Source organism: Gobius niger (assembly GCF_951799975.1).
Source record: "Gobius niger genome assembly, chromosome: 11".
NCBI lineage: Eukaryota > Metazoa > Chordata > Actinopteri > Gobiiformes > Gobiidae > Gobius > Gobius niger.
Genome location: NC_136862.1, coordinates 16762340 through 16784795, shown reverse-complemented (window position 1 = coordinate 16784795; position 22456 = coordinate 16762340). Strand labels below are relative to the sequence as shown.

The window sequence follows — 22456 nt, the reverse complement described above, 5'->3', positions numbered from 1 at the left end:
CCATCATTTCAGATAAACAGGTTAAGTTCTTATCCAAATCCATTCTTTGATTACCCACTGCAGTAATAGCATTTATGTGTGGAGCTGGTCATTGGGAGACGTTTTTGCACTGATGGCAACAGCATAGTCCAAGATGTTACGCAGTGTACCTTTAATTATAATCTATATCAAAAGAATTTGTCATGTTTTACAGCTCAAAACTATATGGAATAACAAATGGAAATGCCTGTGTGTACTAATATTTACAGTGGTGCATGTTGACAAATACATGCTTGTTTTGTGGACAAGCTTTAGGGGGCCCTGTAGTGCTTCTGAGGAGCCCCAGGGCCCCCGGGCTCCACTTGAGGAACCACTGGCATAGGCCACATCAAACAGCGTTATGACAGAAGTCTCAGAGGTTTAGAAATGGGCTTCTAACTGGACAATAGGTCACATGGGAGGTAAACTGAACTATAAAAGACAGTGTCTGGATGAGTGGTGGGGCAGTGGTGATCATTAATCGTATTGAGTCTTCCATTAATCTTTATTTGACCTTCATTGAACTAGGAAAGTAATAGCTACTGGGATTTAATTTTACCAATGTCTATTTTCAACAGGTTCAATTTGTCTGATGTGACTTCTATTTATCTGACTGGATACCATGGCATGGAGAAACCGAAAGAACTGTACTTCATCCTGTTTTTAATCACATATCTGGTAATAATCTTGGAAAGCTTGACGCTGATAGGAGTTGTTTGTGTTTACAAGTCTCTGCACGAGCCCATGTATATTCTTATAAGTAACCTGGCAGTCAATGGTCTTTACGGGGGCACTGCACTGTTGCCTGCCCTGCTCAGTAACGTGCTGTCCCGCTCCAGGGAAATCTCTCTGGCGCTTTGTCAGACCCAACTCTACGCCATCCACACGTACGCCATCACCGAGTTCACTATTTTAGCGGCCATGAGCTACGACAGGTACATAGCTGTGTGCTTTCCTTTGACTTACCACACTATCATGTCTCAGAGAGTCTTCAAACTTGTTATTTTGACCTGGATCTATCCCTTGGTGGCGTTTTTTGTTGTTTTCGGTATTACGGTTCGAATGACATTTTGCGGGAAATCCATAGATAAAGTGTATTGTCTGAACTATTTGCTTGTCCAGCTTTCTTGCAGTGATACAACTGTTGCAAACATAGTGGGTCTCCTCTCGGTGGTGCTATACACCTTCCCTCAAATAATAATGGTCCTCTTTTCATATGTGCAGATCCTCAGAGTATGCGTGAAGTCTAATTCCAGTCAGTCCAGACTTAAAGCTTTGAGGACGTGCATTCCGCACCTACTGTCGATCAGCAACTACTCTGTTGGGTGTTTCTTTGAGATAGCACAAGGCAGATTCAAGAACACTTTCTCATACCAAACGAAGCTGTTTTTAGCGCTGTACTTTTTGATTTTCCCTCCAATTCTGAACCCTGTCATCTATGGCCTGGGCACGCGGGTGATAAGGCTCAAGTTATTTCAAGTCTTCTGCAAACACAGGAGAAAAGTACAGACGCTGTAGGCCAAATATCAAAATTAGCAAGCATTTTCTCATTGCAAATCTGAATTTTAGTTAAATAATCAATATAAATTGTACATTTAACTATTCTCTGTTTATTTGAAAGCAAACTGCATGTGGCCATAGCTAAATATGCTGGTTAACATTAGGCATAATGGTTAACATTAGAATGAAAAACACAGATTTGAGATTAAGAAAATGTTCATTTAAAACTAACTAAAAATTGTGATGTTTCTGTTAATATTTATTTGAATTTAACTGAAAAGGGGGAAAGGTGGTGAAACCTGGTCTGATGCTATAATTGTTGATGTCATACTGTGTTCTTAGAGTAAGGTTTTTCTTGTTGTTTTGAGCATTTTCTCTAAACTTAAAAGCCGACAGTGACGATGACTTAAAGAACACTTAATAAGGTGTGCCATACTTGACATTTATTGGATACAAAAGTACATGGCTACAGTATGGCGCACTTGCGCAGTGTCAGTCTGACAGGGGAATGTGTTTGAGTTATACAAAGCATGCTTGTACATTAAACACTTAATAAATACAATTATTTCTGTATTTCTTGTTTTCCATAAACATTTACAAAAGTATTGCTGGAGCAAATGATAAACTATTAAAATACACAAAATGCCATAGGGTTTGTTATCACCAGAAGTCCCACTTGTAAATGCAAAAAACCTTTACAAACAATAAGATTTACCACATGCATACAAAAATATACAGCTTTTCAGAGCAATACAATTTGCAAATTCTGTCCATTATTGCCCAGCATTTAGTTTAATATTCACCTTGCCTGTCTTTGAGGATCCAAACACATCTGCCTCGTCCTGATAAAGTATGATGTACATTCACGATCAATGAGGCACAGCACTTCATTTACAATTAAAAATATGTATGCTATGAATACCTCAACATGTTGCTGTTGTATAATATCAATACTTTATATGTAACACCCTGTACACTCGGGAAACACACTCATACAGTACATGCATAACTTAACACCATTGTACCTGGTGCACAACTCCATCAGTACTCACAAAAACTGGACAGAAGAAAGGGAAAGTGGCCATGCAGCAAAAATAACAAACTCAAAGTGCTTAGTCATGAACTCTGTGCAACTAACCATTAGTAGGAGCCGCCAGCTATATTTGCCTAGTGCAAAATCCTTTTCAGAATCAGGTCTCTGTCTCCAAAGATGAAGAAATAGTATAAACAGCAATAAAGACTGAGAGCGGAGAGAATAGATGATGTACAAACACCGCCGTGCTGTAGGAGGCTGCGCAGGCACAAGCAGAGTGGTTGGTGTTGAGGTGAACGTGGTCATGTAACACTAGCCAAGAAATCCCATGGACCGGTTTGTGTCTTGAACAGGGACATTCTACAGGAAATAAGTCCAGAAACAATGTTACATACAGCAAATGAACAATAGACAGACAGACATCCTGCACACATACCTTGAGTGCGCTGTGGAGCACCCGCAGCCGGTGCAGTTTGTCATTGAGCAGAGGGTCATTGACTCTGCGCACGAATGAGCGCTTGTACTCCAGACGACTGGAGGACCTGTGATCTGCTGAAGTGGACAGGCCCGACTGCTCCAGGGCCCGGTACAGATCCCCCAGCGAGTCCGCCTGCGAGCGACTTTCACGAGATCGACCTAAGCAAGGAGTAAAATATAAAAAATATTTATATACAAAGTTATTGACATTAGGAAGGAAGGACTTTATTTGTATAGCGCCTTTCACAGACATGGTCACAAAGCGCTTTACATGGAACAATTTTACATTCACTCCATTTCTCGGTGGTGGTAAGCTTTGTATGTAGCTTCAGTTTCCCCTGGGGGAGACTGACAGAAGCGCTGTAGCGACTGCACACATCTGACCACAACCATACACATTCACACACACATCATTGTACATGTTATATTATTAGTGGTAGGGAAAACCGGAGTGCCCGGAGCAAACCTACGCAGACATGAGGAGAACATGCAAACTCCACCAAGAAATGCCCGGGTTTAGGTGGGACTCAAACCAAGGACTTCCTGGCTGAGAGGCAGGAGCTCTAACCGCTGGACCACCATGCCACTCAAACATTAAAACATTATTACATACAAAAGTAACATACAAAAGTTTCACTTTATTGCCAAAACACACAATTTATAATGGGCCAAATGCAAAAAATCTTTGCTATTTGATTTCTTACAGAGATTCCTCGATCAAACAGAGGAATCTCTGTGATACTCAAAAGCAAATTGGATATAATGGCGCAAAAAAATGGTGTAATATTTCAGCCACACCTGTGTTGTGGACCATAACTTAAGATTTTTCAATGACCATATAAAGTCCAAATAGTAAAATAAACAAATATTCTGCCAGATCACATTAAATGTTTTTTTTTTTAAATAACATTTAAGGTATCATTTTGGCAAAATGTAAAACTTCTTGTAAATAAACAATAGATTTGGTCAATAGAAAGAACTCCCTCTTGGATAATTGTGAATTCATTTAGACACAATCAAAATAATAAGACATGTCAAAGACAGACTTTGAGTGGTTTCTTAACTTCTAATCTACAGTATTATCCTCATGGGCCAAAATGGTTTCCTGCAGTTTACCTACGCTGCCCTCTGTTGGCTGCTATACACACTACACAACAGTGTGTTCATTACTCTGCATTTCAGGACTGTGAGGGAGGTCTGGAAGCTTTGGGCTTTGTTATTACATCATGCTTTATTTGTTGTGTGTTTTTTGTGTTTCTCTATGCCTCCTCAAGACAGCAGGAGAGAGAAGTCCAACACGAAATGAGGGCAAGAAGAAAAGGAGCCGTAGGCCAGTTTCTTTGTCGTGAGCAAGAATCGACATTAACATGGGCTGAAAAGATTCTTCCTCGCTTGAGCATCCAAACTCAGCCATGAGGCACAGTGACATCTCGATCAGCCCAGCAAAAGAGAGAGAGAGGAAGAGAGAAGAGGGAGTAGAGGGAGAGAGAGAAGAGGGAGTAGAGGGAGAGAGAGAAGAGGGAGTAGAGAGAGAGAGATAGAGAGAGAGAGAGAAGAGGGAGTAGAGGGAGAGGAGGGAGTGTGAGAGAGAGAGAGAAGAGGGAGTAGAGAGAGAGGAGGGAGTGTGAGAGAGAGAGAGAGAGAGAGAGAAGAGGGAGTGTGAGAGAGAGTGAAAAGAGGGAGTAGAGGGAGAGAGGGAGTAGAGAGAGAGGGAGAAGAGGGAGTGAAAGAGAGAGAGAAGAGGGAGTAGAGAGAGAGGAGGGAGTGTGAGAGAGAGTGAAAAGAGGGAGTAGAGGGATAGAGAGGAGGGAGAAAGAGAGAGACCGAGAGAGAGGGAGTGAAAGAGAGAGAGAAGAGGGAGTAGAGAGAAAGAAAGAGAGAAAAGAGGGAGAGAGAGAGGAAAGAGGGATAGAGAGGAGGGAGAAAGAGCCAGAGAGAGGGAGAGAGATAAGAGGGAGAGAGAGAAAGAGGAAAGAGGGAGAGAGAGGAGGGCGAATGAGAGAGAGAGGCGAGAGAGAGGGAGTAGAGGGAGGTTGAAAGAGAGGGAGTAGAGGGAGAGAGAAAAGAGGGAGAGAGAAAAGAGGGAGAGAGAAAGAGGGAGAGAGAGAAGAGGGAGAGAGTGAGAGGAGAAAGAGAGAGAGGAAGGGGAGAGAGAGAAAAGAGGGAGAGAGAGAGATGAGGGAAAGAGAGAAGAGGAAGAGAGAGAGAAAGGGACAGAGAGAGAGAGAGGGGGAGCAAGAGAGAGCAGTGTGAGGGAAAAGGGCGTACTGTCAAGATAAATCAGTATCAAATCACACACTAAATTTTATCTCACTTAGACAACTGCCCCGAGGGTCTCGAGGGAACAGCAAATGGGCAGACCACAAATCCAATCTGATAATGTGGTAACGGTGGTATTAATCGTGTGACATTTGGCCAGGTCTGCCGATTAGCAGCTTCCCTTTAATAAAACCACTCAGGCACTGAGTGAGAAGGCTGTAGGGTTATATGCTCCACAGATCACCAGGTTTGCAGAGTGGCCCCACACTGTTGTGGGGGAAATAAAAACACATTTGGTTGGTACTGAAATAAGATTCTTTAAGATTTGAATATACTGCATGTACTGCATGCTTTTATTATCATTTTATTATCAAAATTATAATTATCAATATACTTGTCCAAAATAGAAATGTACAGAATTCTAACTTAGATAATTAGATATTGCTGTATTATTACTGATTGTTACATATACCATAGTGTGGAGCAGGGGTCCTGAATTAAAATTCATCAACGTTCAATGTGAAAAAAAAAAGGTCTCGTAAAGGTCCGGAACATACAGGGTCAATTTAAAGTCATATAGGGACAATCATTTATTCTTTTTAACCTTTAAATAAGCATGACTGCTCTTTGAAAAGAATTCAACATACATTTTGGTTCTTAAATAGCAGAATGCAAAATGACACAGTGTTGCCACTGCAGTGCTGTTTCTTCTGTTTGCTCAGTACTACACACTGAGCCCTGCTTAGACCTGGTTCAGTCCCAGTTCAGACCTGCTCACTGCTCTTTTTTTTGTTGAGAACATGACTGGGAAACAGTCTAACGATTCTGCATGCATATTTAATTAGATAATTAGAGTCTTCTCGGTTTTAAAGTTAAATGAGCCGTATTTCAGTCATTCCTCGGCCAGTTAAAAAAGAATATTAAAAGTGTCAAGGAGTTGATGGGCAGAGCTTTCTCTTTCTTTTCATCTGGGCTCAGTAAGCACATTACTGCAGAAAGAAACAGAAATCCCGGCCACTTGACTGAGGAGATTTACAGTCGCGTCCAAACTTCGGATACAAAGTCTGAAACCTGATGTATCTGAAGACAACAAATTAAGGTAATTCATACCTAGTCTTGGTTTTACCTATTTCCCGTGGGCGTTCCAGCTGGTAGTGCTGTGTTTCTTCCTGTTCTGACACAGAGGCAGCAGCAGCGGCTAAAATGGCGTGCAGGCCGCTGTCCCGGGGCAGTGTGAAGCTGCGGGGCTTGCCTCCCATGTCTGAGTCTATGCTGGTCCTGAGGGGCAGAGGCAGCGCCCGGTATTGCTCCTGTAGCAAGCTCCTCTGGTTGGGCAGAGTGGAGCGACTGCGGTATTCCGACAGCTGGTCCCGGTCCTCGGACATTATGGACTCTTCTGGGGGGAAAGTTTGGAGGTACTGCATCCTGGAGGTGCTCCCCATGGGGTCCTGCCAAGAGTTTCTGTGCCCTGTGCCACTGTTCTGCACGGGGGAGTAGCCACTGTTGCTGTTGCCTCCGTCCTGTGATTCGGAGAGGTAGTCTTCATGAGACGAGCGCGACTGGAATGTGTCCGACGAAGAAAGGTGCCCACGCTTTGGCTCCAAGTACGGGCTCACCTGACGAACCACACGGAAAATGAAAGCACATTCCAATCACATCAGTGTCATTATGTGCACCAGATGTTACAATGTTTCACTCACTGAGGCGGCCCGAGGAAAGGTGTCATAAGGTGGCGGTGGACTGTCCTGTTTGGGCATCGGAGGCAACTCTACATCATCATGGTCGCTTTCACTCCAGTAATCTGTAAAACACAAATTTAACACAAGCAGAGGTCAACATCTGGAATTCATACATCTTTGCTCAAAGCACTTTCACTTAAATATTTTATCTCTGGTTTATAGCAACAAAGATTTTCCAGGAGGCTCTGACAGTTCTTCTGAATGAGAGGTGGAATGCCTTCATTGGAAACAAGCCACATTGTAAATCCAAATGCAAATAACCTGATCCAGATGACTCTCTTTCAAAGCTTTATTACGCTGGAATACCCTTGGACAAATCCCTGGTCAGAAGGTTCCTCGGAAGCAGCTCTACCTATATACTTGGCATATATGAATCTATAATAGGTTTTCAGGTGGCTCTTATAGGAGTTATAGCTTCCACATTATTACAGTGGAACCAGTGAAGTCACTTCTGCTGAGGAAAGGTGTGAAGAAGATAGATTTATAATGCTGCACTTCCTCAAGGTGTGAAAAAACGCACTGACGATGTGATCTAACCACCCACCATTCAACACTTAAGATAAACGTAGGCTTCTCAAAAACACCACCATTTCATCTGAACTCCTGCAGGAAGCAACATCTGAAAGTGAAAAGACTGACTAAGTGACAAGTGTTATGTGGAAAGGCAAAGCTGTGAGGAAAGGAAGAGTATAGGTACAGGAGAGGAAAGGTGCAAAAACGAGAGGTTGATCCAGAATAGGAACGTTATGTGTGATACGCTCCAGATTTACTGACATACTTTAACAATGACATTAGACTCAGGGTATTCAATGGGTATTTAGGGGCATAGAGAAGAAAACACAGGAAAATGATTAAGTGAGATGCATGTTACAGAGGCGAGTAGTTACATTTACTAAAATTACATTTACTCAAGTGAATGGCGAGCGCTTCACTTACAATGTTCATTTTTTTCCATGCAATGTGACAAGCCCCATTTCGACAGCACTAGACCAGTTCGGTTCACTTGAGACTGGTTCATTTAGGGAGGGGCAGCGCCCGCAAGTTTGTGTTTCAAGCATCTTTAGGACAAAGTGGTCTGGATCGTTATGGGAGTGGCCAAGGACATTCATGTGCATGTGGCAACAACCACAGCCTGATATCACTGAGCTTTAGTCCTGCATCAAAACACCTTTGTAAATGCAAAATTTGACCATTAGGAGGGACAGAGCGCTCAAGTGTTTGAACAGTTTTCAAGCACCAGAGGAACAGTTATTGAGAAAAAAAAAATGATCACAAAAATGTCCAAAACGAGTAAACCTATTCTTTTTAGTTCGACAGTGAGTTCAAAAATAAAACAGCGAGATACGAGACCTCGCTCCTCTCATTCAAGCAACAAGAAACAATGTATGGGAAAACTGCAAATCAAACTTGAAAAGTTGAGCAGTAGATACTGTCATAAATATGAGGAAAATATATAATTTAATTGAATGATTTCACATCAAAATCAGGCATAGGCTATGAGTAGAAATGGCAAAAAATGCTTATATTTTCTGTGAACCAGTCATGATAGAGCCTTGTGAAGAGAAAGAAACTTTGAATATACAAGCTGACTATTGGCCTGTGGTTACAAGCCCTCCCCTTTACCCCCAAACCGGTCGAGTTTGCAAACCACTCCAGACCCCATGGCTGAAGTGGTCTGGGACTGGAGCGGTTTGGAGCGGAGGGGTTCACTTTTGGCAGTGGAAACACCTTCAAACCGCTCCGGTCTGTTCCGGTCTGGTCCTGTCGAAATGTTTGAGGGGAGGAGAGTCCTTCACCAGCCCTGATGGTGCTCGGGCCTCATGACTGTAAGCTTAAAACAGTTTTCCATCCAGGGAACCACTTTTGAACCACTGTGCTGGACTATTAGCTGTGCGTAAATGTCGTTTTTGACTAACTGTTGTAAATGAGCCACTGCATTCAACAAGTGGGCACATTTTTCAATCTGACCAACATTTGTACATTTCTCTTGCAGTGAAGCTCTAATGAAATAATGTAATACAAGAATTATGTAAAGCCTTTTTATCGATCAATGTTACACCCCAAATATCTTGTCTGTCTTACTCATCGGCCCGGAAGTGTTACGTAATTCCTTCTGTGTGCCCCGTGACGGTTCAAGATTAAGTGTAAAAAATACATGAGTCACCTCACCTTGGTCCTGCCGATTTTTCTCCTGCTCCGAGTATCCTGCTACTGCCATACTGAGCCGACTGAGCCACCTGTGGGGGAGAGCAGCACATCATGACGCACGCGGCTTAAAACATTCCGCGTTTGACACACCACCTCAAAGCTGCTCTGTTTAAAGGTAGAGTGGGCAGTCAGAGAACCAGACTCAATTTACAGCCAGTATGGGGTAGACATATACAGTGTGTGCAGAGGGCTTGCAGATCCTTTAATTCCTTTTATAGCATTACGTGTCACCTGGTATTAAAATCATATTCATTTATTTGCTTCTGGAAAACGATCTGATTACCCTACAGTGGCTCTCCAACAGTGATACTGGTGGTACTTGGTGGTATTTTAGACTTTCATTTTATTTAGAGATATGGATTATCCCCAGTTTAGACACAATTTATTCCAATTTTGGTCTATTTTGGACCTGGTTTTGTCCTGAGTTGATCTTAATCTTGACCTGGTGGTACTTGAAAGGTCAAATACTAATTTTAAAACCACTGACCTACAATCGTACTTCAAAATACACTGCCTGACCAAAAAATAAACTAGTGTTTAACTGCTATGATCTAGGTTCGCTGCAGTAGGTCAGGTCTAGGTTCAGCAACACTATTTGCCCAAACCATGAGATCAGTTGACGACCCAACCATCCTGAATGACCAGGTTATTCCACCAATCGATTTCTTCTTCCCTGACGGCACGGGCATATTCCAAGATGACAATGCCAGTCATGGGGCTCACGTTGTGAAAGTGTGGTTCAGGGAGCATGAAACCTCATTTTCACACATTTGGCCACACATAGGGCCCGATCTTGTGCATCAAAACGGAGACGATAGCGTGACATTTTGCGCTCAGTCGGGGCGCACTTTGTGATCTTGCCACTCCAGACTTGGCGCATTTAAGTGGGTTGAGACACACACATTTTCCTCCAACCAGATCGACTCCGCGTCCAGGAGAGTGGTTGTGTGGGAGTGGGGGGTGAACATGTGCTTTTGTTTTGCTTCGCGTTCACGCCAAGCGCGGCCGATCCGCGCCACAGCGGACGCTGTAGTACTTTTTCTCTCGAGACGTGAACATCGTTTAGCTCACGATGGGGTAAATAAAGTTTTTAGTTTGACCTGTGAGCGCCTAAGGCTTAAGAAAGAACGCAAGACAGCGCAATGTAAACGAGGAAGTGAATGTCAGCCGTGTTTCCATCAGTGCAGTCACCTCCTCTTGTGACGCCCCCTCACAGGTGGCGGAGGCGAATGGCACATACAGATCCGCCACTCGGAAAATAATTCGCCAAGAGCCTGCGCCGCCCCATGCGCCGCCACAAGATCTGGCCCATAGAGTCCAGATTAACCCCATTGAGAGTCTGTGGGATGTGCTGGAGAAAGCTTTGCACAGTGCTCACACTCTCCCATCATCAATACAAGTTCTTTGCAGAAGCTTATTGAAACGATGCCACAGCAAATGTGTGCTGTAATCAAAGCTAAAAGGGGTATGAAGATAACCTCATTGTGTCTACAGTACTTGTCTTACTAGTATAACTTTCAGAGTTCATTTGGAGTTCACAAGGATTGAAGATGTTGAAATCTTTTCCTTTACATGTTTCAGCCGTCATCAGAAGTATGTCCTAATCCTACTGTCTGACCAAATGAACTCTGAAAGTTGTACAGGTATGAAAATATTAGTGTGTGACTTTTTTGTGTGGATAATTATTTTTGGTCAGGCAGTGTATACATTTATTTATTTCAGGGACAGCACATATTAAAGGGACTATACGGAGTTTAAAGTATTTTCATCCCCTACATGTTCCAGCCATGTCCTAATATGTAGAATGAGCTCAGACCTGTTTACCACAACTGCCTATATAATCCTGCACTGTCACTCAAAGAGGTGTTAATTCGGGTCCGAACGAGCTTGATAAAGAAGCTGCAGTTACGCATAAGACCTGAGGTGGCAGTAGTGAGCAAAAAATGACTAACTTGCATCTAGCCCCTTTAATTAACACATCTGTAAATATGCCAGACTTTTTCATCTTACTCCCAGGACAGGTGTTACAGTCAATCAAGCATTACAACATTTGCACCATCATTTACACGAGTATACAATCAAAGAAAAAAAAGGAAAATTGTTTAGAACAGCAATTCTCAAAGTGTGGTCCGCGGACCACTAGTGGTCCGCCATCGCCCCCTAGTGGTCCACGACCCCCTTTTTCCCCGACACAGCGCATGTTGCATTTGATCAAATTTGAAGAGTAACCATCACAGTGTGACCAGGGCAAAGTCTTTTCTTTTTGAGGGACAGAGCTGGAGGTGTTATGGATGCATATGGATGCGCGCGGCGGCCACTTCTCAGAACCAAATCAGAACCGTGCGTAATCTTTCCTCATCCTGTTTGTCAATATGTAGCTATTGTAAAACGCGCAGGATTTCTCACACGGCTGGGGCATAACGCCAGTAGCGTACCTGATGCGCGGGTTGCAGGTTCCCCTGCGGTCTCCACAGCCATGCCCGCAGATCGGGTCATGCAATTGGGGCGGGTTGGGGCGGGTTGGGGCGGGTTGGGGCAGGTTGGGGCGGGTCGAAGGGCCTGCCACCGCGCGCCGCCACTCACCGCGGCCGTATGTGCGTCCACTGTCTGCAGCCACGACTCATTCTCTCGTCTTTACAGCAGATGTTTCACGTCAATATGCAACGGATTTTCATTAAATAAGCAGTGTTTTGTTGCTTGTGATCCAGAGAAGCTTCTGTGGAGCCAAACGTCTCCTATTTTCCACGGCATGTGCGTCTGTGCACGAGTTTGCCCTCAAAGCTCATGCCCTTCCCGACACTGTACAACTGTGAAGTTGGTTTTCTGCACTGGTTGAGACAGACAAACATTTTTTCCCAGCATTATTTTTAGCATTTTATTGTTATCATAGTTACAACCATAGACTTCCTATAGTCACCACCTCAGTTTGAAACTATTGGCTCTGTAGAATGACATTACGGCTGTTTACAGCAGCTTTTTTGCACATTTTTTGTTGTTCATATTAAGCTGCAGCTCATTTTACATTTACTTTTTCAAATTAAATGAAATTCATATAAGAATTTCTGATCATATCATTGCATTTGTGTTTGAATAATTGGTTTTTGACTTGAAACAGTTGAGTATTAAACATCAATTTAGCTTATCCTTCCTATTTTGTTGCTTTTTGGGGGCGTGTTGGAGTGGGATTCTGTTAGGTGGTCCTCAGAAAAAAATTGGAAGTTAAAGTGGTCCTTGGGCTGAAAAAGTTTAAGAAACACTGGTTTAGAACAAACTAATAAAGATTTTATAATTACACAAGTTTTCAGACCCTATTCGACAAAGACTTGTGGCTTTGCTCTCAATTATAGATGTGTTGTTTTTGAACATTCATAAAGTTTAGCTCTGTGGTAATTGTCATTCACTGCCTATAAAACAAATGTGCAGCCGCAATATAAGCCTGAGTGTAGAAAAAAGAGTTCAGTGTCAGACTTCAAAATATTGCCATAGAAATAGAAAGTGGGTATGAACACTTCCTAAAACCGCTGAGCACTTCCTAAAAGGGACTGTGGGTAGGAGGTAACTGAGCACGTGAGAAACTCATTAACTCACCGGGACATGTCATCTACATCATCCGCTGCAAAATAGAAAGTCTTTATCTTCGGATGGCAGGCCTTGAATGCGCTGAAAAGAGAGCGAGGGTGATATTAAAGCAAATGTAAGCAAAATAATAGCGACATATGGGGTAGATTAACATATGAATACACAGTAAAATTGTGCTTGGAATCAGCTGGCAAATCATGACATGCCGATGCATTAGATTAAGGTAGACGGGGAAAAAGCAGCAAATGGAAATTGCATCAGGGAATTTCTACATGTAGTTTGCATATTTATTTCAATATAACACACTGGCAGTGCTCAACAATAATGACTCAACTGAATTAATGGCCTGATAAAAGGCTCTGTATCTTTTTTTCTGGCAGTGGAATACAATCTTTTTTGTCCTCCTTCAATACATTAAACTTTACTTGCTCTCGCTTTCCTAGATACAGACGGCAACTTGTTATACTAGGGGGCGTGGCCTAGCGAGGGGGAAGGACGTCTGTTATGTAAATCATTATTTTTGCACTTTTAGATGTTTTCAAGTGGACAATAAGCATACTAGGTACACAAAGTCAAGTCAAGATCAGGTCATTATGAATGTTTTAACATAACAGATTGCCCTCAAGTAGCAAAAAACAAAAATGGCACTCGAGGTTAGCCTTTAACTTGTAGCATGAAGCTAACATTAGCATTGTGGTCAGCAATCTCCGTTATTTATGGATTTATGGATTGTTGAAGCACTTTGCTCCTCTCCATGTCTCTGTATCTTTATTTGGCAACAAATACATCTGTAGGAACCATTATTGTTCATCATTAGTGTTTGTTTATGCTGGGCACAGTATATATTTCATTCTACCACTGGGGGGCAGGGTGGAGGCAAGTCTATATGGATACGCAGGTGGCAGTGTGTTACAGGGATATTTCAGGAGTTTTGACATAGGGCCTCATTTCCTAATTATCCAGTATGTTGTTGATTTATGGAGATTTCTTTTTTTTAATTCATGCAGTCCTTATATTTGAAGAGTTTAGTGGCGCTAGGCTAGTGCTAAGCTAGCGCATTTCTATGGTAACAGCTAGCGTGCTTTAAAAACAGTCTGATCCAAGCACAGTGCACCTGAGCCAAATCACTTATAACACCAGACTACCGATATAAATGTCTGTGTTGATAGAATAATTTAAACCATTTTGCATTTAAAATAACTTATATTTGAGCAGCATCAGCTCCATGGTTGTAAGCTACGCAGCGGCGGAGTGATCTGCTAGGAAATAGTCCCTCAAAATGTGGTAAGTCATGTGATGCAAGATCAGTTATATTTAAAAAAAATACTCTATTGACACAGACATTTATATCGGTAGTCTGGTGTTATAAGTGATTTGCCTCAGGTGCCCTGTGCTTGCGTCAGACTGTTTTTAATGCAGGCTACTAGTTACCATAGACATGCGCTAGCCTAGCACTAGCCTAGCGTCACTAAACTCTTGAAATATAAGCACTGCATGAATAAAAAATAAAAATATCCCCAGAAATCTACAACACTGGATAACTAGGAAATGAAGCTCTATGTCAAAAATCATGAAATGTCCCTTTAAGTGTTTGGGTCACAGGAGGTCGCACGGTTTTTACCGCTTGTCATCAGGGCCTTTGGACAACCTCTACCACATTGCAATATCCCCAATAATCAGTACCATCCACTCCAATTGTACTTCCATAAACCGTCTCCTTGGGCCTTGGGCTGTCATATCACTCACTTCAATCTACGGCCGCTGCCTCCAAAACATAAAACTAAGCCTGGACATTGTGTTTGGATCAAGCGCGTTATATCTGGAGGGCAACGGTTGCTACCACATCCATAATTCAGCATTTGTTAAAGGGTTAGGGTTAACAGTGATGGAATAATAGCTGAGAGAGTTTGTGGGCGTTCTCTAAAATGCCGTCTGTCCCTTTAACATGCAATATCTTAGGATTGAAGTAAAAGAAAAAAGGTACTGGTAATTGAAAACTGAAATGATTCACAATAAACTATTCCAAAACTCTTGAGGTTTTGATATTGGTTACTGGATAGCAGCTACAGGTTTTAATTTATTCACAATCAATAAGATGAAAACATCTTTGAAGATGATCTCTAAAAAAATATGTTAAGTTTGTGCAGTTTAAACAAATACTCACAACTTCCTTCTGCACTCAGTTGCCCTTTCAATCTTGAATTCTGGGAGACTAACAAACCCCTCAGCCTTTTCATCCTATCCACAAAAACAAAAAGCTTAATTCAGTTTTTGTTTACAGCATTTCACACAAATTTTTATTCATATTTTTACCTCTTCGTTGATGTACCAATACAGACACGTGTCTTTCAGAATGAACCAGTATTTCTTCCATTTCTGAGAGAAGTAGGTTTTGGCGTCCTTCTTCTTCCACAGCCAGCCCTCACAGTCACCTTGTCCCAGATCCCGACAGGAGATGCGGCGCTTACTGATGGACGGCATGGGACTCCCCCCTGCCAACACGTAAAACACATTAAACGCCAGCTCGAGAACATTACATTAGTTTAACAGCTCTGACCCGTGCACCCACCTCTACTCTTTTTCTTTGAGCGAGAGAGCAGCGAGGAGCGGTCAAACACCTGCAGGGAGAGAAAACAGGCTTGTAATAATGTTTGAAGTGTTAAACAAATGCTGCCTGTACATTACAACATCACTATAACTGATTAAGTTAAAATGATGAGATTTACAGAGAGGTCTTGCACTAATTCAGATCTATTATATAATGCATAGAGAACAGTAATCCCCTTTGGCCAGATGAATTGAAGTGCAGTCTTTAAACATTAAGAGTAAAAACTGTGGTTCAATAAGGGAGTCAGGACCCAAAATGGGACAATTTTCAGTAGGTCAAAGAAAAAAAAAGATTATATGTGAAGTTGTTAGTGTAGATATTCTTACGATCAATGCAGGAATCAAAAGAATTCTGACAGGAAACAATATTCGCTGCACTTGTTTCAGAAGGATTTGATGTGAAAAGTTACAGTACATGGGTCATCAGTGATTGGCTGAAGGTTGGTCCTGATGTCGGTTAAGAAGAACCACTTATTTAAAGCAGTACTTAGTAACTTGTTACCATAATAAATCCTTTTCGTGGTCCCTCTGGGGATAATACAAGTGTTAATGGGATGATTGGTGGGTCTTTCATCTCTCCCTAGTGCCTTTGGCCAGAAAACCACAATTGCAACTTGGCTGCCACCGAGTCGAAGTCACACAATACACACAAATGGAATCATGAAGAAGAAGAAGCTAACAGGCTAATGGGCAAAGCTAACTGCGGGTTAGTGCCACTTTAGCAGTATTCACAGCCAAGTTTGAGGGGGAAAAAATGATCTCCATTGTGTAATTGGATGTACAATATCCCTATGTCATTTCTGTCAGTGTAGTATTTACTCCCACAGACAATTAATGAGTAAAAAATCGTAAAATGCTACCACACCTGCAGTTGGGCTTATGGCCTCTAGGGGCATGAGTTACTTAGTACTGCTTTAAAAGATTGAACCCGCTGTTACAAATTCTGAATTGATCATAAAGTATTCTAAGAGAAGTGAACCCACATTTTGGGATCTGAAAGCTTGTGCTCTTTTGCAGCGCTGGACTTTTCATAATGACATCATCTCGCATGTGTTTGCCTGTTTCCCAGTTTGACGTCAGTACAGTAATCAGTGACTAATCAGAGAGATTAATCGGAATTGAATAAAAATTTTAATTGAACAAAAACTGTTCTGAAATGCATGTGATTCATGATTGCCAGTGTGTATATTTCAGATGTGTTTAAAATGTGCACTGTGACCTGAGGCTCATACTAACAGATAATGCACTGCTAATACAAACACCATGCACTGTTCTGGTACTGACGTGGTAGAGTGATGCGGAGTCAGAGCTGGAGGTGGAGCGGGACACTTCCAGGGCAGGCACCAGTGTGTACTGCGTGGGGCTGCTGCCTCTCTCCGTTTTCCTTCGGTTCTGACTCAAGCTGCGGCTCAACAGGAACTCCTCCCCAGGGCCTTTGTCTTCGCTGGCAAAACGCAGCAGGGAGTTCTCTGTGGGGGCGAAACACTGGATAAATACCTCACTATAGCCCACCTTTGCACCCGAATGTTCCACGTAATCAACAGGACTTTATTCGTCTCAACATGGAGAGATTCACTGGCAGCTCTTAAAACAACATACGTATTTTAAACATAGTGGAAGATAATGAGCACTGAGCAACACATAGTCACTTTTGATCTAAGAAACCATAACCACGAACCGGACCCAAAATAAAGAGACAATCTGTGTCAAAGTGTTCAAAGTGTCAATCTGATCATATAATGCACCTCTATATTTTTGGGGACCTCCTTGATAAAGTTTTTGCAAACCAACAGAATGTGCACGTGTTATATGAATAATTTGTAGAACAAAAAAAATCAGCTTTACGTGTACATAAATGTGTCTTTGTGTCTTACCATTAGCATTATTTTGAATGTGAAGGCAGCTTTGTACCCTGACTATCTTTTCCTTTCAAAACATTACATGACAATCTTGCTTTCAGAAGAAAACTGTACATATCTAAATAGCCCGTTGTGTAGGTGTGAATGGCATCGACATTTCCGATAAACTCAAAGGAGCAACACATCACAGCCGACCAGTGGAAGCAAACACATCACTCTGGTCATTTCTTGTGAGACTGAAATAAAGCAATCCAGAGTCTGCCCACTCCATTTGACACCTAACTGTGCAGCCACAAACACAATGTACAAAACCTCAGGAAAATATCAACTCTGTCTGCTGTTGCCAGAGCAACCATGTACTTTTTATATCCAAAAAGACGGAGGACGAGGGCGATGTAGACGGAAGGTACAGTCATAGAAGATGAACGTATGGACGGGATACTGATGTGCAGCGTGTTATGTGTCCTGACAGGCCAGCTCATGCGTCGACTTGTGGCTTGGAGATCTAAAAAGCTGAGGATATTATGGGATATCCACCCACTTGCCTCAGTCCCTCCCCTTCTCCTGTTCCTTCCTCCCACTCACCTCTGCGGCTTTCTCTCTTCAGCTTGGCCAGGTCTTCACCATCTCCGACCCAGTTATAATCCAAAGGCATGGAGATGGGTCTCAGTCTGCCTGCAGTGCGGAAAGTCTGCGTTAAAACATCAAACCGCTGCCTCGAGAGGCCACTAATGCGTTGGAGGTCATACCATACGTGGGCGTGCTGCCCCTGCACACAGAGCCTTGGTTCTGGTCGTACTCGTAGCAGTACAAAACGGCGTCCTCCTCCACAAGTGGGAAGTGCGGCCGACACTCCTGGTCCAGGTAGGAGTTTGGCGACTCCGAGCCCTTCGCCACGTTACTGTCCGACTGAGTGTCCTCGCCTGACAGGGTTCCCTTGTCCTCCCTGGCATCAGAGAAATCACGCATCAGCAAAGTTCAGCAGGGAGACAGAAAGCTTGACTACTTCAAAGATTGCTGAAATTGGTTACTGAAGTGTGACTCTCTCAGACAAAACCTCTTCTTTGTCTGTGCAGGCGGTTCGATAAGGTGTGTGCTGTTTGGACAAGTTAATGAGATTCCTGCTGAAAGTTAGATTGTCTTTTTTCTCAAAGGTTATCTCACCATCATCAGCTTCCTGGCATGAAATAATGTGCATATTGTCGCAGAACATTTCATGCCAGATGCTTTTGATGATTAAACAGCATTATTAGCAATATCAACTTGTCCACAAGCTGGTGACTCTCTAAGATTTAATAACACTGATGTTTATGTCTACCAATACATTTAATAAAAGATGATTTGGCTTCAATCTAACTTTCCTTGAACAACTTGATCTAAGTGAAAAAATACCCAAAATATTCTTGGAACGCGTGAGGACGTGATGAGTAATCGCTAAAATTAACAACCAGTAGGAGACTTGGTGAATCTTGGATGAAACGCTCTAGTGGTTTGCTTTTCTTTATAGACACTGTGTGCATGTGTACCTGGGTGCGTACGGCTCGCTGGGCGGAGGTGGGATGTAGAGGTCTTGAAGGGCGCAGCTGCCCCTTCTCGACGGCGTGCTCAAAGTGCTGGTGGGAGTAGCCACGCTGCTGCTCGGGCTCTGAGGAAAGAGGGGCTGCGTTTAGGTGTTAGGAGGCGAGGAGGCAGACAGAGGAGACAGGAGAGGAAGAGAATGTGTTACAGAGATGTACATGATGGAGCATTTCACTCAGTCACTCATACAGGGAACAGTTGGCAGTCTAAAGTGCGGCAGTGTGGCATCTCAGGCGTGAAATGAGTACAGTGTAGGTTGCTCCACTTTCAGCTAGTGCATGCGGACATAGGTCGCACTGCACTTTAGTCAGCCTTTCGTTTTAGGCCAAGGGAAATCTGCTCAAAGCCTATATAGACATTTATATTCACTAAACACGAAGCTCATTGTGTCTCCATTATGAGCCAAGAGGTTGTCACAGAACTAACTACATTTTGGAGTTCTAATAAAAGACTCAATATCCTGGCAAAACATGCAAATGTGTTGCATAACCGACGACTGACTAATGCTAGGGTTGTATTGTTGTTATTGTGAGTGTTTGAGCCGGACTGACAATAAAATCACAACAATTTGGCTTCAATACACAATTTCGCAATTATCATTTTTTTGCCAATCTTTTATCATGTAAAAAATGTCAGCGGTGCAGACAACACATCTCACAATAGAAGAATAACGGAGGCGGAGGCTAAGCACTGTTGGCCTGGAGGGAGAGAGGACATTTTCTCCTTGGCCTGGGACTAAAAGAAAAGCCGGCCACTCTGATACACATCTTCTTTTTTTTCAGCCTTTCTCTCTGACTCTGGAACACAATACTAATAATGGTGCAGCCAAAGTAGGACAACAAATGCCATTTTGGACGCAAATGTCACTTACGACATTTGCTCTCTTAGTTTCAGTCACAAAATTAACTAAACAAAAACAGATTTTGCAAAGTACATAATACGTTTCAAATGTATTCAAAATGACAGTACTGAACAATAAAGGGATACCACATTTTTTACCAGCTGATTTTCATTCCTAGATTATTACACTGTCAAACCAGGAAAATGTTTCTTTGGATGTCAAGGAAAAAACCCATTTTCGCCTGACGCAATCGGAGATAAGCTAGTTTGATGGTCTTAATTATGTACAGCATTTTACCAACGTATACTTCGTAAACAAGGACTTATTGGACAGCAGAAATATAAGTAAAACCTAGCGCAGTCCCAAGATGCTGTTTCTCCCAAAGAGCCTACAGAGTAAACCTACGCTGATTGAAATGTTATACTTGGGTAATTTAATGTACTACAAGCTTCAAGAAACTTCTTTTCAATAAACAGTATAAATACGCTAAGCCTAACTGTGACACTAACATTAAATGTCTCATAAACAACACAATCGCAAAAAGACTCTCCCCATGACTGCGTTTTCTCATAAACAGGGCAGTGCGTGCTTTATTCACCATGATATGTTTTCTTTATGTCTTGCATTAATGGCGACTGGTGCGTTTTCGTTTGTGACAGATATTTTAGCCTTGACGCTGTGTTTAGGAGACGACAGGGATAGTGATGTTTGCATAAGAGCAGGTTTGAATCGATGACGACAAATACCAGAAAAAAGCAAAATGTGTCTCCTTTAAAAGATGATGTCGAAGTTAACATTAACATACAGGCACATGTGCAGAGTACACACATGTCCCCAGGTCTTACTTGCAGCGCCAGTGGTTTCCATCTCATGTTTTTCAGCAATGCCGGCGTCGAGGTGAGCGTGCTCTGAGGACGTTTCTTTAAAGTGAGGGTCACTCCGGCCGGATCCCCGCGTAACATGTTCACCAGGTTCTTCAACTGCCAGCCCACCTACGATTCACAAAACATCATCAATGACTGAAATGCGACGGCCAATCCACGCCTCTTCAAACACCACCTATCACTCACTCACCACTTTCAGACGGGCAAGCTGGGAGAAAAGTGGTTGGAGCTGGGATCGTACCACCAACCTCATGGTTACAAACATCACATGAGCCACTGTCAACCCAAATCAGTAACATGTGCGATTTAAAAACACAAAATTAAGGCTACACAATCTTGGAAAACCCAAACTGAAATTTCTCTGACAAGTATTGTTCATGCGGTTAGAATAAGTTCAAAAACATTAAAGCATAACTAAGTAACTCGTGCCCCTAGAGGCCATAAGTGCCACTGCAGGTGTCGTAGCATGTTGCGTTTTTTACTCATTAATTGTGTTGAGAGTAAATACTACGCTGACAGAAATGATAAAGGGAGAGACGGATATTATACATCCAATTACACAATGGAGATCATTTTTTTCACTTGTATACTCGGCTGTAAATACTGTTTAAGTGGCGCTAGCCCGCAGTTAGCTTTGCCCGTTAGTCTGCTAGCTTCTTCTTCGCGATTCCATTAGGGTGTATTGTGAGGCAGGAAAGTTACAAGGGTGGTTTTCTGGCCAGAGACACCAGGGGGAAAGACCCCCCAATCATCCCATTAACACTTGTAATACCCCCAGAGGGACTACGAAAAGGATTTATTAAGGTAAACAAGTTACTTCTTTAACATTTGAGAGAAGACTGAAATAGGAGCAGCTAAACTAATATTACAAAACGTGCAATACAGAACATGTTTGCATTGAAAAATCCTATATAGACAGATCAGATCAGACATAGTTGCAATCTTAGCAATTTGTTCTTTGCTACCATTGAAATGTATGTTTTAATTTAACTGCGTTTAAATGCAATGTAGAGGATTAAAGTTGCGCAGCCTGCAGACAGTATTGTTCTAAACTAAGGTGGATGCCATCTGATGTTTTGTTATACCTTCAGAAATAAAAAGGTGGCCGCAGTAATGAGACACTGGGCAGAGCAGTGACTAACTCTAACCCACTTGTGTTGACATTTGGCACAGAAACCCCTAGCCCCGAGATGCGCAGTTTGCAGCTGAACCAAATCTGCCACGTCCAGTTTGGAGAGAAAGGATCTTCTACCGAGCTTGGCTGACTGCGCTGGATTTCAAAGCATCTCTCGAACGATGGCCAGAAAAAGCGCGCCGTTTTCAGGCACTGGCCGAGCAATCGCTTCATTCCCTTCCAAGTCATTTTTCACCTTGACAGCCGCAACATAGAAAACTCAAACTCACATAAGCGACCAATAAAGTGAAACTCTTTGGATCTAAGCCCTGTTTATTCCGTGATAGAAAAGATTATCTCTGTCGTCCACAATGCCAGAATGTATTTTAAGCAGCAGTGTCCTTGTAACTATTCAAAAGTCTTTCTGCCTAGTTACAGAGCAAACAGTTAGTCCACACCCACATTTCACGTTTCCCACTCTGCTGTGCCTTTCACAAACTATTATCAACCGTCTAAATGTAATTAACTTTACATGCACAGTTCTCTAATAGCAAAAATTGTCAGTCAAAATGAGTGGCACTGGCTGACTGATCACATGATGAGAACGCTCGCGCCTGATTGGCTGTCGCCTCGTCCAGCTGTCAGACTCGCTCATGTCACTCACAGCTGCTCGTTTAGCAGCAGCGTCTGCACCGGACTGCCTTCACAAATCTACATTCACTTGCATTATTGCTTTGGGGCATAACACATTTGCTCAGGG

The 22456-nt window shown here is 42.6% G+C and overlaps 2 protein-coding genes across 4 annotated transcripts in view; one reads left to right on the top strand and one right to left on the bottom strand.

The window, feature by feature from the left end:
• Positions 1–577: 577 nt before the first annotated feature.
• On the top strand, positions 578–1536 carry LOC306970672 (olfactory receptor 51L1-like; the record flags this gene model as incomplete). Its single annotated transcript, XM_079566701.1, has 1 exon — positions 578–1536. Exon 1 carries the CDS (start codon positions 580–582, stop codon positions 1534–1536), a length of 957 nt encoding a protein of 318 aa, XP_079422827.1. The 5' UTR covers positions 578–579.
• A 411-nt stretch (positions 1537–1947) lies between these two features.
• LOC306970530 (connector enhancer of kinase suppressor of ras 2-like) overlaps positions 1948–22456 on the bottom strand; it is a 45388-nt gene continuing 24879 nt past the window's right edge. For 2 of the 3 annotated variants that reach the window (XM_079566521.1, XM_079566523.1), the window contains exons 9-22: positions 20544–20690; positions 18806–18939; positions 18029–18225; positions 17865–17954; positions 16705–16889; positions 15383–15431; positions 15127–15305; positions 14978–15051; positions 12823–12894; positions 9196–9263; positions 6988–7088; positions 6414–6903; positions 2988–3187; positions 1948–2911 (exon numbers count right to left, since the gene is read on the bottom strand). In XM_079566521.1, coding sequence (XP_079422647.1) covers positions 2864–2911; positions 2988–3187; positions 6414–6903; positions 6988–7088; positions 9196–9263; positions 12823–12894; positions 14978–15051; positions 15127–15305; positions 15383–15431; positions 16705–16889; positions 17865–17954; positions 18029–18225; positions 18806–18939; positions 20544–20690 — 2034 coding nt within the window. In that variant the 3' untranslated portion in view covers positions 1948–2863. The remainder of the gene's footprint in view (positions 2912–2987; positions 3188–6413; positions 6904–6987; positions 7089–9195; positions 9264–12822; positions 12895–14977; positions 15052–15126; positions 15306–15382; positions 15432–16704; positions 16890–17864; positions 17955–18028; positions 18226–18805; positions 18940–20543; positions 20691–22456) is intronic. The other variant, XM_079566522.1, reaches the window with a different exon arrangement.